This window comes from Bombus pascuorum, chromosome 3 (assembly GCF_905332965.1).
Source record: "Bombus pascuorum chromosome 3, iyBomPasc1.1, whole genome shotgun sequence".
NCBI classification, from domain to species: domain Eukaryota; kingdom Metazoa; phylum Arthropoda; class Insecta; order Hymenoptera; family Apidae; genus Bombus; species Bombus pascuorum.
Window position 1 is genome coordinate 9,368,210 of NC_083490.1, and position 14,240 is coordinate 9,382,449.

Consider the following 14,240-nt stretch of genomic DNA (forward strand, 5'->3'; position numbering starts at 1 on the left):
GTGGACGTTCTGACACCAAAAGTACCAAAGTTTCTCTCCAGCCTTTTTAGATTTGTACTCTATACATTCGAAACGACCATTGAACATTGATCTCTCCTCGCCATGAACACGAGAAAACACTCGACTTCCCTCGAGATCAGATAGATACCAATGCGGACGACAATATTCAACGATAAAAGAACTTTAGCAAACTCGCCTTCGGACAATTTTGACTTAACCAAGTTTTCTAGTATTGTTCAGCAATATCTGTCCAATATTTTCTACTTCCATTTACTGTAGGTTTTCCAACGTAGAAGGGTCATGTTGCTCCAACTGCAATGGAACTTTCTGGGAGAAAAATGAAAACAGGCAACGAATCGAATAAATTGAAGGGCTGATAATAACAACGATCCTGGTCAATCCTTATCTCTTTGTAGAGCAATGAAAAGTACTTCAATATAATATATATTCAGTATATAAATATATATTTATATATAATTATATATATATTTTTTTGAAGCTCTGTTCACCAGATGCAATTTTGTCTGAAAAGAATATCCATTCTACATGTCCCATTTGAAATTTTACATGCAATTATCTCCCTATTGTTATTCAATATTATCGTTGTCAATATATCTGTTATCATTATTGTTGGTGTTGCTATTATCACTGTGGTTTTGCACTATTTGTTATTAAAAAAAGTATTTCAAACAGAACTTACATTATTTCGACTATAATAATAAATGACCTCGAATAACCTTGGGAGACCACCATATTATAGGTTGATAAATTTGTTACGGAACGGGTTACACGATTACTTAAGTGAAAACATATAGTTCCATTAAAAAAGAAAAAACCAGGGTCGTCTTGAAATATCAGAGGCCCATCTAGACAAGACTCGTGACCAGTACGAGATATTCCCCTCGGAATAAGACAAATTCTGCTTGAAAAATTTGTTTCAATCGCATACTTCAAATGGGACATGGTATAAATTGACTTCTACAGAATATTTAATTCTCACAACAGGCGATAAATGTTAATGGTTTACGCAAAAGTCAGAATAAAAGTTAAAGTGCTCTGAGATTAAGTGACTCATCCCAAAGTTTTGTGATAACGATTAGCCGGCAATTAGCCAACGATAACGATGAAGTATTCCAACAGCTGATTATTTAACCCTCATCGGTCCCTCGTGTCAAGTTTGACACACTTTTCCGGCCAAAGATTATAATATTCGGCCATTTATAGAACAATTTGTCCGGAACCTTCTCACTCTACTTTTCTTTTTATATTCTTTGCGACGAATATGCGAATGAATTCCGATACAATAATTTTCAAAATTAATTAATTATCTCTTCGTTTCACTCACTTTTTTACCATTGTGTCGAATCGACACCAAGGGACTCGCGTAAAGACGCGAAATCCAGGGACGGTTGAGGGTTAAGGAATTGAAAGCTTCAACAAAGACAGAGAGTTTCGTTACGACCATCGCAGTTTCTTCTAGTAGAAAATTTCTATGGCGTTTCAAAGACAGGCTGACCGTCTGAAATTCGTCACGGCCGTTTCGAGCTTTGGTACCGGGTACGACAAAAGGGCCTCAATTGCCGTGCCGGATGATAAGTGGGTCACGGCACGACCTACATACTAACGTCTTGATTGACCGTTCCTCTGGTCCTTTGCAATTCTTTGCAATAAAAAAAAACGCGCGTTCGACTGAATGGCCGATTCAGAGCGTCACGTCGTCGCCGCTCAATTAACCAATCTACCTCATATCTGAGACTCTCCGCGTTGTTGCGCAACTGCCTCCACTTGTCCATCACCACCTGAGAACTTTCCATCGTCGAGCTTCGATCGTCGTGCTACTTCTCTTTCCTTTCGTAAATGTTCAGCAACGTTTTTCGGCTAGTTGATTGGATGGCAGGAAATTTCCAAGAGAAAACTCTTGGGGATAGGTAAGGGAGAAATTAAGGAGTTGTTGACAGACTTGGGTCGAAACTTCTGCAAGTATTTGTACAGAATGTTCGAGTTGGTTAGTAGGTTCTAACGTGTAGTGAAAATTAAAGAGTTCGTAAGACGTGGTAGAATTAGTTGATAAGTTGTAGTACTTGTTTTTTTGTCTGGTAGCAATTAGAAAATTCAATTCGACGCTTCAGTGCTCTTTTTCTGCAAATTTTTTTGTACGTTCGCTTGGATAGCTTGGATTTTTCCAATTAATTTATCGCCAGTTTGCTTATTTATACATTGTAAGGACGTTGGTATTTGTTGATCAGAAACTCGAAGAAATTAGGAGTTTTTGGTGCTTGAAAAATCTGTAGGAATTACACATGCACAGACTGTGTAGATAAACAAATGAGGTGAGAATGAGTAAACGTACGAACAAACTGAGAATATAAGTAGACAAATTAAAGATATAAACGAATGATAAGAATATAAACAACAAATCAGAATGTCGTATATTGGAAATATCTTTACAACGACGCTAGGTATAATTGCTAAATAATCTGTAAATACTTTTTGCTGTAAAATAAAAATTGCACGAATATTTCGTATTTTCCGATGAACTATACTTCTTCGTTAAATTGAATTAAATTTCTTAAAACCGTGGTCCGCTAAATTGCTAAAATTGGACAAGTAAATATAGAAGGAGAATGAAAGACTTACAACTGGAGAGTGCACCAAAGTGCGCGAAGAGCATCCAGTATGTGGTGCTGAAGAACATCCAACCTTGGATATCATGAAGTGCCGCTTCTGTTCTGGGAAGCCTTAGCCACAACAGTCCAGCGAGTAAGCCGAGAGCTATCGTTTGCAGCCAATTCAGACGAGACAGCATTCGTGGCCGTGCCTCTTGAAAGTTTCTTTCTGATAATACCTGAAATCATCAATCATAATCTTGCGTTATGTATATGTATATCTGACACATGTTTCATCTTGTATCTAGAGAATTATATATGTTTTGCTTGTATTTGAATGTAACAAGTTTTGAGAATATGTAAACCAATGAATTCTATGTTATTTCTAAATGAATGTTCATAGTAATAGAAATGTAAACCAAGGAATTCTATGTTATTTCTAAATGAATGCTCATAGTAATAGAAATGTAAACCAATGAATTCTATGTTATTTCTAAATGAATGTTCATAGTAATAGAAATGTAAACCAATGAATTCTATGTTATTTCTAAATGAATGTTCATAGTAATAGAAATGTAAACCAATGGATTCTATGTTATTTCTAAATGAATGTTCATAGTAATAGAAATGTAAACCAATGAATTCTATGTTATTTCTAAATGAATGTTCATAGTAATAGAAATGTAAACCAATGAATTCTATGTTATTTCTAAATGAATGTTTATAGTAATAGAAATGTAAACCAATGAATTCTATGTTATTTCTAAATGAATGTTCATAGTAATAGAAATGTAAACCAATGAATTCTATGTTATTTCTAAATGAATGTTCATAGTAATAGAAATGTAAACCAATGAATTCTACGTTATTTCTAAATGAATGTTCATAGTAATAGAAATGTAAACCAATGAATTCTACGTTATTTCTAAATGAATGTTCATAGTAATAGAAATGTAAACCAATGAATTCTATGTTATTTCTAAATGAATGTTTATAGTAATAGAAATGTAAACCAATGAATTCTATGTTCTTTCTAAATGAATGTTCATAGTAATAGAAATTTTATTTAAAATCCAGTGGAACTCTATGTAATTCGTGAATGTTCATATAATAATAGAAAAGTTGAGAATTTTTTTTACATATGACACCTTCATAAATTACTTTATTATATTACACCTACTATTACCTTCATTTACACTTATCTTTACTCTTTAATTTACACCTATATCAACTACTTTATAAATATGGAAATTAAAATAGTGCAACACGAATAGAAATTTATCATAACTTGACAATTCCTTTCAATCTTTTTATACTTGAAGTATTGAATGAATCGATTAAAATTTCGCGCGCGCGCGTGTGTGTATGTATTACAATAAAGGAATTCTTTCAAAAGAAAATTGGTCGGTACGAACACTGTTTACCAAAAATTGAAAAATAAAATTATTTTACAGTCATCCTTCCAATATCGTGCAAATAGTAAATTTGACCATAAAATTAAACCAACAATGGCCACGACTTGATCATTACGAAAAATTTCTTTCAAACTGCGAACATGTATGAAGAAACTGACTTTTTGATAGGTTCCAAGAATATGTAATTAATCAGAGGCTGATGGAGGTACTGTCATAAAAATTGAAGGAGTTGGATGACTGAAATGCAGATACACAAGTTGGTTATTAATCTACGTGCTCGGAACGATATGAACACTGCCCCCGTGCGCGACAATGTCACAATGCAAGGTTGCTCAGCTACACCTCTTTGGTGCAGCTCAATTATATCAGTGGCCGTGAGGAAATAGAACGCAAAGTTTCACAATGCTGGTTTCGAAGGTCTCTTTAAATTACAACTATAGTACGCGAGCAACTTCACCATATGACGAGCACGATATCGTTAATTACTCAATTAGCAGGCAAATCGATCACAGCCATCGATCTAAGCAACGTACGTGCTCTTGTATACTTAGTGAGGCTGAATTTCATTTAAATTCAAATGGCTAACTTAAAATTATCTGTAATGTAATCTAGCTGTCTATCTGAATTTTGTTGATTTATTGCGTTGCAAAATAAATACGACCTGGTTTTATGCTTACTACAAGATACGTGTGTCTAAAGACAAGGTCAATTCATATTTTAAACCGAACCTTTTCAGATAATTGAGAAACAAGTATAACAGAATTTTTTGACAAGTGACAGTGTTTTTCACATAGTTACTATATATATATATATTATTTTCATATTGAAAAACTGTAAAACAAAATATAAACCTTTGGAAACGTTTTTAAAGTTCAATCAGCGTTTTTTAAGTAATTAAAAACATATTTGGGAATTACATACTGGCGAATAGGATTTTACTGAAATCTCTTTTCGTAAGATTAATTAGGAAATAGAATCCCATGAAATTTTGGGACTTTATTAATCGACGATCCGAAAAAGATAAAACATTTAAACATAAGTTACACGTGATATAAAATACACCAATATAATAATAAATTACTGTAACAAAATCGTCCCATGAAATTCGGTCATTATTAACAAAAAAAATATCTGAAATTTCTACGTCAACATAATTTTTTATACATTTCAAAGCAAATGACATATAACGCAGTTTATATCATCTGTCTAAAAACAAAATAATCTCACGAGATCGTTTCACGCTGTACGTAATATCAATCCAATGAATTATTTACAGTAAAAATTAGTTACTCGAAAGATATCAATTTTCTTAAGAAACATTTCCCTTCATTTTCTACTCCTCATCGTAAAACGTTTTCTAAATCTCAACATCGCGATCTCAACACGCAAGTGACACGGAATATAAAAAGAGGGGCGGGACTTTCTCTATCGTGAATCGAGCTGAAAACACAGCTGCGCGAAGAATAGTTGAATCGGGTAAAAGTGATGCAAGTGGCGAGATGCGTTTGCACAAAGCACGCCACAACGAACAGACATACCGGTCGTCGTAATTATCCGGATATGGCGAATCGCGTAAACGCGACCTAGTTCTCTTTTCTGCGTTGCTCGATCCTCTTTAGCGAGCCGATTCTCTTTCTTTTATCTTCTTGCTCGTCTCACTTCCAGATCTCCGGCTTTTCCAATTCACGGCACCCACGCACTTTCTTTAGGAATCGTTCGATTTCTTCAGGGTGAACGAATTTCTTCTCGACTGTCACTTTGATGAAAAGACGTAATTTAAAGTTCGATCCAAGCTCTTCTGATCGACGAGACGCTTGTTGGGAAATTTTATGGAAGGTGAAGATTTCTTCGAGGCGAATGAATTTCTTTTCGATTATATATTTCGTAAGAAGGTATAGTCTAGAGTTTCAGTGAGGTCAAGTGAAATAATCGATTGAATTTGGTAAGGTTCTTTTTTCTATCGAGATTCGATTAGCGATTGTTGAGTGAGTTAGTGAATTTTTGATTGATTTTCCTAGCGAACAAATATAGTAAATATTGCTTTCCTTCTGAGAAATTCCTTGCTTATTTATTATTAAGATAATTAATTAAGGTTAAATTCCATTAATTATTAAGATTCTCTTTTTATTTCCTTTCCATGAAAATGTGTGATTTATATTATCCTGAAACATCTAGCAAAGTTTAGATTGCACGACTAATTTAAAAGCTTGTTTAGGGTAATTTTCCTCATGATTTTGATGCAAAACTATTTTAGTAGATGTAGACTCTTCAGAAGAATAATTGATCACATAGATAATCTGCTGTTGCTTACAGATTTTCTGGTAATTTTACTAAAGTACAGTTTTGGTGTTTCAGCGAATGAAGTGGTTCAACACAATTTAATAAAACTTCACTTGAAATAAAATCACCAATAAAATCGATGAAAACGAGTATCATATTGACATTACGTTTGTATCATTTATTCTCTACTACAATTCGTACACGCGTCATTATATTTCACTTTTCAAGACGATCCCCCGAAGCTTTGTATCTTATCTGAAACCTGTTTCGAAACTTGTACTTCCCTCTCGAAACATATATCACGATTTACGATAAATAATTTAAAAACTATGGTATAATTTGAGCTCCTTTAATCACACACGTTTCCATTTTTTTTTTTTTTTCATTATTCTCATTTAGTCCTTGATATCCAAAGGAACATATTGTTCGGAAAATTGTTGTCAATCTGAAAAATGACTGGATGAGACGTAATAGGTGAAAGATCGTGTGCCAGAGGATTAAATGGAAGAAATAGCAGGGGCACCTTGAATATTATCTGGAACGACTATGCTACAGCTATAGCCAGATAAACGTCGAGGACTCGCGATACGAATTTAACGCTCGCATTAAACTCGAATCCTGATGTCATTTCCATTTGCCTCCCTATTATCCCCTGCATACCAGACCACTCATCTAAATTTTCATATTGCTATTGCATGCTCTATTAACCGTGCAATGCAATCGAACTTTTTGATCTCTCCTTCAGACGACGACGACGACGACCGCTTCTCTTTGCTTGCGTTAAGGCCAATTCGAGCCGAGCATTGCGTTTCCGAGGAAATCAACGCCATTGCCCTACATAATTCTCAACGTTGGCGGTTTGCTTCGTGGAATGTCGTCGGATATTTTTCATTTCACCAAGAAAATTTCTCTCCCTATTCTCCTTACTATTGTTCCGATTGACACTTATCGCTACTTCATTTCAATAAACGTTCTTCGTACTAGAGACACTGGCATTGGTATTTGCTATTTTTAATCTTCCGAGAATTCTTTTGTATATTGTTTGCACTTTTCTTATTGTTGTTTATCGAGATTTATGTGTGGCGATTTATTTCAGGGATAAACATTCTTTATATCAGTAGCATTTATCGGTATCTATGATTTTTGATCTTATGATACAAATTTCTATTTATTTTTTTTTTTTAATTTTCATTATTTCTTTCTTTGTAAACATTTTAATTTTTTACTTATAATTTTTTACTTCGCAATAAAAATGTCTGTTCCTGGTCCTTTTGTCATTCTTTAATCATTGGTTCGGATTTATTACCATTTATTGCGGATGTAAAAATTCCAAGGTGTTAGGATCGATTGGTAATTTTTCGTTTCTGTCATGCTGAATATTCTCCTTCTTCTTCGTGTTATCCCTCTTATCCTTATTGATAATTCAGATTTATTGTAATTTATTTCACGCATAAAGATCTTTCGTATTTGTCATGCATTTATAAACAGAGATGTTCTCTGTAAGAAAATATTCATATGCGTTCGAGTTTGTACTTGGACACTGACATTCGTCAAAAATGATATTCTCTATAGTGTAATGATCAAAATCGTCGATCAGAAATCCGATAGAAGAATTGTTATTAATAATTCAATATTAATAAACGATTCAATATTAAAAGTAAACGTCTCGTTTGGAAGGCAAGTGTTACAAAGTATTTTTAGAGTAAGAAATCTATAAAATTCTTCTCTTCATTTAAGAGTATAAGAAGCTGACCTCTTGCTGAATTTTGATAGTACGTCTGCTGCATAGATAGCACTAGAGAGTTAAGGTTACGTGGACGGAAGGGAAATATTCAAGATGGCACGCTGCAACGCAACGCGGCAAGGGAAGTGAAATCAGAAAGTTAACGAGAACCGGAGCATCATGCGGGACGATCTCATGACGATTCTGTTTTCAATTGCTAAACTGACGTCACTTCTTCTCGGGAAATAACGGAACTGAGTCCGGTTCATTTCGTTCCCTAACGATACGCCTCTTTGGCCTTCTGAACTGTATAAACTTTGCCATTCTACACATTCAGTTATTCAACCTTTATAGCTTGTCTAATTGAAAATTGCCTCTGATATAACAGAATGTAGTAGGAATATTTATCTGTACAAATATCTTGAATGTATCTATCAATGTTAAAGATACAAATTTTTAACAAAAACATTTTTTTCATTTGTATATACTGTACAAATTTGTTCTTCCTTGTTTTTGTACAGTACAATACATTATTTTGTATTTAAAGGTAATTGAGAATTATCAAATTAATTTGCATATTCAATGAATTTTTGTTCAACCTCTCAGCCATATCTTTGACATTTATTCTTTTCTACTTAATGTCCCCTACTGAAAGTAGAACTTGTAGATGTTTAACAGATCAATGTTCTCTGATAATTGTAGAATTTGTATATCTTAAATAAGTGTTCTCTGTTAATTGTAGCAATTGTACATCTCAAATTTATTTCATTTATTTATAATTAAACATGTTAATATCAAAGACTTGAGAAGTCTTTCTGTAAAAGAATTCTGTATCTCTACCTGCTTCTTTCATTATCTTTTAAGTAAAATAAATTTCTAAATGAAATTATATTTTTCCTATTTTTCAGCCAAATAATTTGTATTTAATCTAAGATTATTAAAATAATATCTTGCAAGGATGGATACAAATTTAAGAAATTAGAATCGGTCAATCTTTGAAAAATTCCTCCTTTCGTTTTCCTCTTATATTTTATTGATTTCTCCTGACAAAGGCACCAATTTCTATATCTGTACTATCGCTACAAACTGCACACATGTTGCATGAACATTGAGTGCAGCGCAGTTTCAACGCCTAACCGTTGGAAATGTCTGCAAAGTGGTACTCACTTTAAATTGCGACCAGAAACTGGTGGGCCACTGCCAGGCATAGTCGTCGTCCGCAGAACTGGCACTGCTGCTGGCATGGCTTTGTGTGTCCAACCACAGCGTACGACCTTCGTCTTCTTTCACTGTAAATCATCGACACAATGAAAGGGCTAGAGAAGCTTTGTTCATTTTTCAAACTTTGTCATTTCAAACGAAAAGAGAAAAATACTAAAAAATCAAAAACAGAATACTTTTTATTGCAAGATTATATATATACGTAAGAACGTTATATTAATCTTAATGCAATACTAAATTTTGGTATATCAATCTTGCTCATACCTCAACAAATAAGAAGATTTTCAACGCTCTAAACAAGTGTTCGTTATAAAATTGAAATGATTGGAATAAGTAAAACATCTCTAAGCAAAAAATTCTTACAATTTCTCTTCATTTAACTAATTGTAAGATTTCTCTGATCAAAAAGTGATTTAAAATTTTTAACAATTAAAAAAGAAAAAATAAGATACACTAAGATCGTAAAACTCGAATATTGTACAAATCAAAGATCGAACGTAGTTATAAAAGTTAGAGTTACACAAATTTCTCTTCGTCCTGTCAATTAAAATTTCTCTAATCAAAAAGTGGTCTAATTAAAAAAATGACGCGAACTAAAATCGTAAAACTCGAATATTCGCATAAATCATTCGATCGAATCGAGTACCGAGAGAGTTATAAAAATTTCTACAATTTCTCTTCGTATTACAATCACGATACACATAAACTACAAAATAGAGAGATCAGAAACGTCGAACAATTATTATTGGCGAGTCGAATCGATCAGTTTTCTCTCGACTCGCAGTGTTCCTTTAGGCGATCGTTCGACCTTTGATTGCTCGCGAAGGGGGAAACGAAAGAATCATCCCCTCGGCCCGACATACTTCTCCGCCGCGAAAAATCCCCGTGTTATTGCTAGACAGTCCATTTATAAACCGTTAATCAATCGACGCCGGAGGAAATATTCGGCCGAGCGAGATACCCGTATCTCGACGAATGATTACTGACTACAATGATCCGCATTCATCGTCCAATCGAACGATTCTTACGAACGTACGTTTGTTCAACGATGAATAGACCTGGAAAATAATCCTCCCGCGAGATCCAACCGCGTTTATACTCGTTCCAATTTGGATAGAATTAAGGTATCGTGGTAGGTCACGTGTCTACAGATTTGTTGATATTTACACTGTGATTGTTTATGCAGTTTAAACTGTACAAATGTGTGTACATAAAGAATCAAAAATATTTGTATTTAGTAAGCGAAACAAATTGTATCATTTTGGTTCTATTCAAGAAAATATAATCTTGTATAGACATATACAATCTATTGTCGAATTTTATTTTTCGCATATATTGGAAGATCATTTTTTATTTTTGGTAAATGTTTTAATAAATGTTTGTAATATTACTCGCAGTAGTAGGAGTATTTCAAGATTAGCGTTCGAGGTTCTAGCAGTTTCTTAAGGGCTGTATATTTATTCCTTTGTATTATAATTAATAAATAGAAGAAACCTTCTAAATTTTGAGCCAAACGCTTCATAAAATCTTAATATTCATCTCCTTACAAGTCTCTCCTCTCCAAAATACAAAACTACAAATTTCCAGCCAAACGCAATATAAAACAAACTATTTGAAACCAAACACAATATAAAACCATATATATTCATCCCCTTAGAAATTCCAAAGAAAATACAATCTATCTAACAACGGAAGGAAACAATATTCGACTCCTCTATAGCCTTAAAATCCAAAACAATTAAAAATCCTCTTGAATACTTAAATCCTTATCCCGTGGCAAGCATCGGCTCGAAAAATCGATCGAATCTCGCAGACACGTTGACCCACAAACACCGGTCGGAGCCACCGGTGAACACGATCTTCGAGTTTTAAGCGGCTGAACCGGAACCGCAACTATTCTAGCTCGATATATCCGCGATAGTCCCTAGGCGTGCATACAGCCGACACCATGGACCGGTCGTGCACTATGCAATACCGTTGTGGCTGATGTGGTGTTCGTGATAATGGATCAGATGGTCGCAAAGCGGATGCTGGCTTGGATTGTACTCCGGACGAAGTTCCGGCGGGCAGTCAGGTCCCTGTCTCGTGTTCCTCGCCGCGGCCACGATGCGTTCGCGAACCTCTTCTGGCCCCTTTATTTGCTCCACTGTTAACAATCCAAAATGGAACATTGAAATTGGACATAAGCGCGAAACGCTTAACTTTAATTGTTATTAGCGAGTTAAGACTGTCTTGGGTAATTGCCTGACCTGATTTGCTAGTACGGTAAAGGGAATTTTCATGAGGATGACGAGATAGTGGTTGCTTTGACTGGAAGTTTAGAGCGGTTGGAGTAACCGCTGCTTTTGCGCTAGATATTGAATATTTATGTCGGGTTAAAGACGTTAGATATTAAATTCGTATCCTCAAACAATTTTCCTCTGAATGATTAGAATTGCCAGGTTTAGGGTTAGATATTGAATATTCATATTGGGTTTAGATTTCAATAATGATATTGCCTCTTTGCAAAATTTTTTTCTAAACGAATAGAGTAGCTACTGATTTTCAGTTAAATATTGAATATTTATATCGAGTTGAAGATGTTAAAATATGATATTAAATAAGATATTAATTCGAAGAAGAATCTGAAGGATACGGCAAATATTTCTATGAATAAATATATTCCGGAATAAATAATCCTTTGATGAATTAATTATCTTTGAATAATTACCTTTCCTTGATCTTGATAATTCGTTCGTTAAGAAGTTAAATTTATTTCATTCCCGGATTAGAGAAGAGATAATGTATAGGATTTTGGAATTATTATAATAATAATATCAATAGTCGCTTATCGGATTTCGCCTATCGCGACCTTCTTTCAACGTGTACAGTGATCTTTCTTATTTTCTACTTCTATATTCCAATCATATTTATAAGTCTACTCATTTAAAAAGAATACTTTTACTCTTAGTTTGTTTAGGAATTAATATTCAGTTCTATTACGTGGTTTCATTAATTGCGTAATATTCAGTTTTAATATTTCCAAGTCTAAGTTTATGAAATTATTCCTTCGTCTCTCTAATTTGTATAATGAACTTCTACGAAGTATTTATTATTCAAATACATTGTTGTATTTTATCAAAGCAACGTATAAGTTGCCTTATAAGTTATATTTATCTCACTTTAATAATACACAATAATTTTATATGTATTTGCATGACTTTAACATGTTATTTCATCGTTTGTTCTTTTATGAATAAGTACTCACATATAAAATCAGCAGGGTTATAGTGTGGCAGTAGCGTGAGTCCAATCGTGGAGAAAAACCTGCCAATGTTCGTTGTAGGGCCATAATATGCCACCTGGCCACGACTCAACAGCAGGATCTTGCTGAAACTGTGGAACATCCTGGAACTGGGCTGATGCACTGTTACCACGATGCTCTTGCCTTCTTGTTCAGCGTATTTCTTCAATCGTGAAATCAGTCCTTGTGCCGAATGCGAGTCCAGTCCGCTCGTTGGTTCCTGGATAATCGTATTTTTAATTATTTTACTTTCTACTCGAATTGTGCAATGGTATAGGAGTCAAGGATCTTCAGAATCGTTATTTTTGTATTTTTATCCTTTCTAGCAAAGCGTTATTCCTTTAGAATTTTGAGTAGTTTTGTCGTCGAAATTGAATTGTAATTACTGCCAAAAGTAATTGAAGAATATATACAGCAGTTTTTAATTGTGAGATATTTTGAAATTTTCCACATAATTTCTAGCTTTGAAGTTTATTTAGGAATCCTAAAAAATATGCAATCTTTGAATATTTTAGGTATATGAATTTTTGTAAAATAATCTAGATATTTCCAATAATTTTAAAAATATGCCACAGTGTAACAATAGAATATTTAAAAAATAATGAGGCATACTCTAATGATAATAAAGCTTCTAAAGTAGACAAAAATACGAAACCTTGTGGAATATCGATGTCAAGGAAAATTCTACAGGAAATTACCACCACTAAAGTATTTTTAAAGAAGATCGTTACTAATAAATCCTTTCAAGGAAATGAACGAGAAATAAAAAATTCCAAAGAAGCTGCATAGAAAATCCTCATTCCTCTCTATTATCAGCAACATTAAGAAGCTTACGTCGAGCAACATGAGCGAGGGATTGGTGAGAAGTTCGCAGGCTATGCTCGTCCTCTTCTTCTCGCCGCCGGACAGTCCTCGTTTCGTATAATCCCCGATAACTAAAGAACAGAAAGCGAAAAATAAAAATGAAGAACGCAGTTACACGGCTGTCTATATAATAGGGCGAACCTTTTGGCTCGCCATTATCTCGCGTTGGTAATTAATTAACACTAATTGGCAGACGTATCCTCCATCTTCCGGCGACTAAGGTGGATACCTTGATTCACACGGAAAGACACGATAATGATGGGCGCCGCGGTTAAAAATACACTGCTCAAAATACGTAATTGGGATGTAAGACGAGCGATACGTATTCCGCGAACTTAGTCTCCTCTGCACACGGTGTCTTCGAACTTTGTTGAATTTTTTTTACAAGCCAAACTGATCAACTTTGCTGTTTGGTAATTTGTCAAGTTTCGTTACGTAAATGTAAGTGATTAATTCTTAAAAAAGTAATTTAGTTTTGTATGCTGGTTTACCGCAAGAAGATGACACGAATGATAGGCAATTTTAAGGCAACTTTAAAATGTAATGTGTGTAACATCGCTACTTCCCTACACATTTCAATTTGTGGCGTCGGTCAACGTGACTGCTGAATAGTTCATGTTGTACAACTTGAGTATCGTAGTTTAGAGGCATATTGGACCGGAGAACGTAGGATGTATGAATAGTAGAGTGGATGTTAGTAGAACCGGAGGGAAATTGAATGGAAGAGAGGTGAATTTACGGTTTCTGTATTTTGAAATTTTCTTTGTGACGTAGGTAATGCAAAACCGAGAGATTTGCTTCTAAAGGGGAAAATAAAGTTTGTAGTAATTCTTCGAATTAAAATTGTT

The 14,240-nt window shown here is 34.2% G+C and overlaps 1 protein-coding gene across 4 annotated transcripts in view; it reads right to left on the reverse strand.

The window, feature by feature from the left end:
- The window catches only part of LOC132905037 (uncharacterized), a 269,837-nt gene that overhangs the window by 11,002 nt on the left and 244,595 nt on the right, over positions 1 to 14,240 (reverse strand). For all 4 annotated transcript variants that reach the window (XM_060955955.1, XM_060955956.1, XM_060955957.1 and 1 more), the window contains 5 exons: positions 13,363 to 13,463; positions 12,493 to 12,748; positions 11,221 to 11,391; positions 9,192 to 9,313; positions 2,638 to 2,845 (listed from right to left, as the gene is read on the reverse strand). In XM_060955955.1, coding sequence (XP_060811938.1) covers positions 2,638 to 2,845; positions 9,192 to 9,313; positions 11,221 to 11,391; positions 12,493 to 12,748; positions 13,363 to 13,463 — 858 coding nt within the window. The remainder of the gene's footprint in view (positions 1 to 2,637; positions 2,846 to 9,191; positions 9,314 to 11,220; positions 11,392 to 12,492; positions 12,749 to 13,362; positions 13,464 to 14,240) is intronic.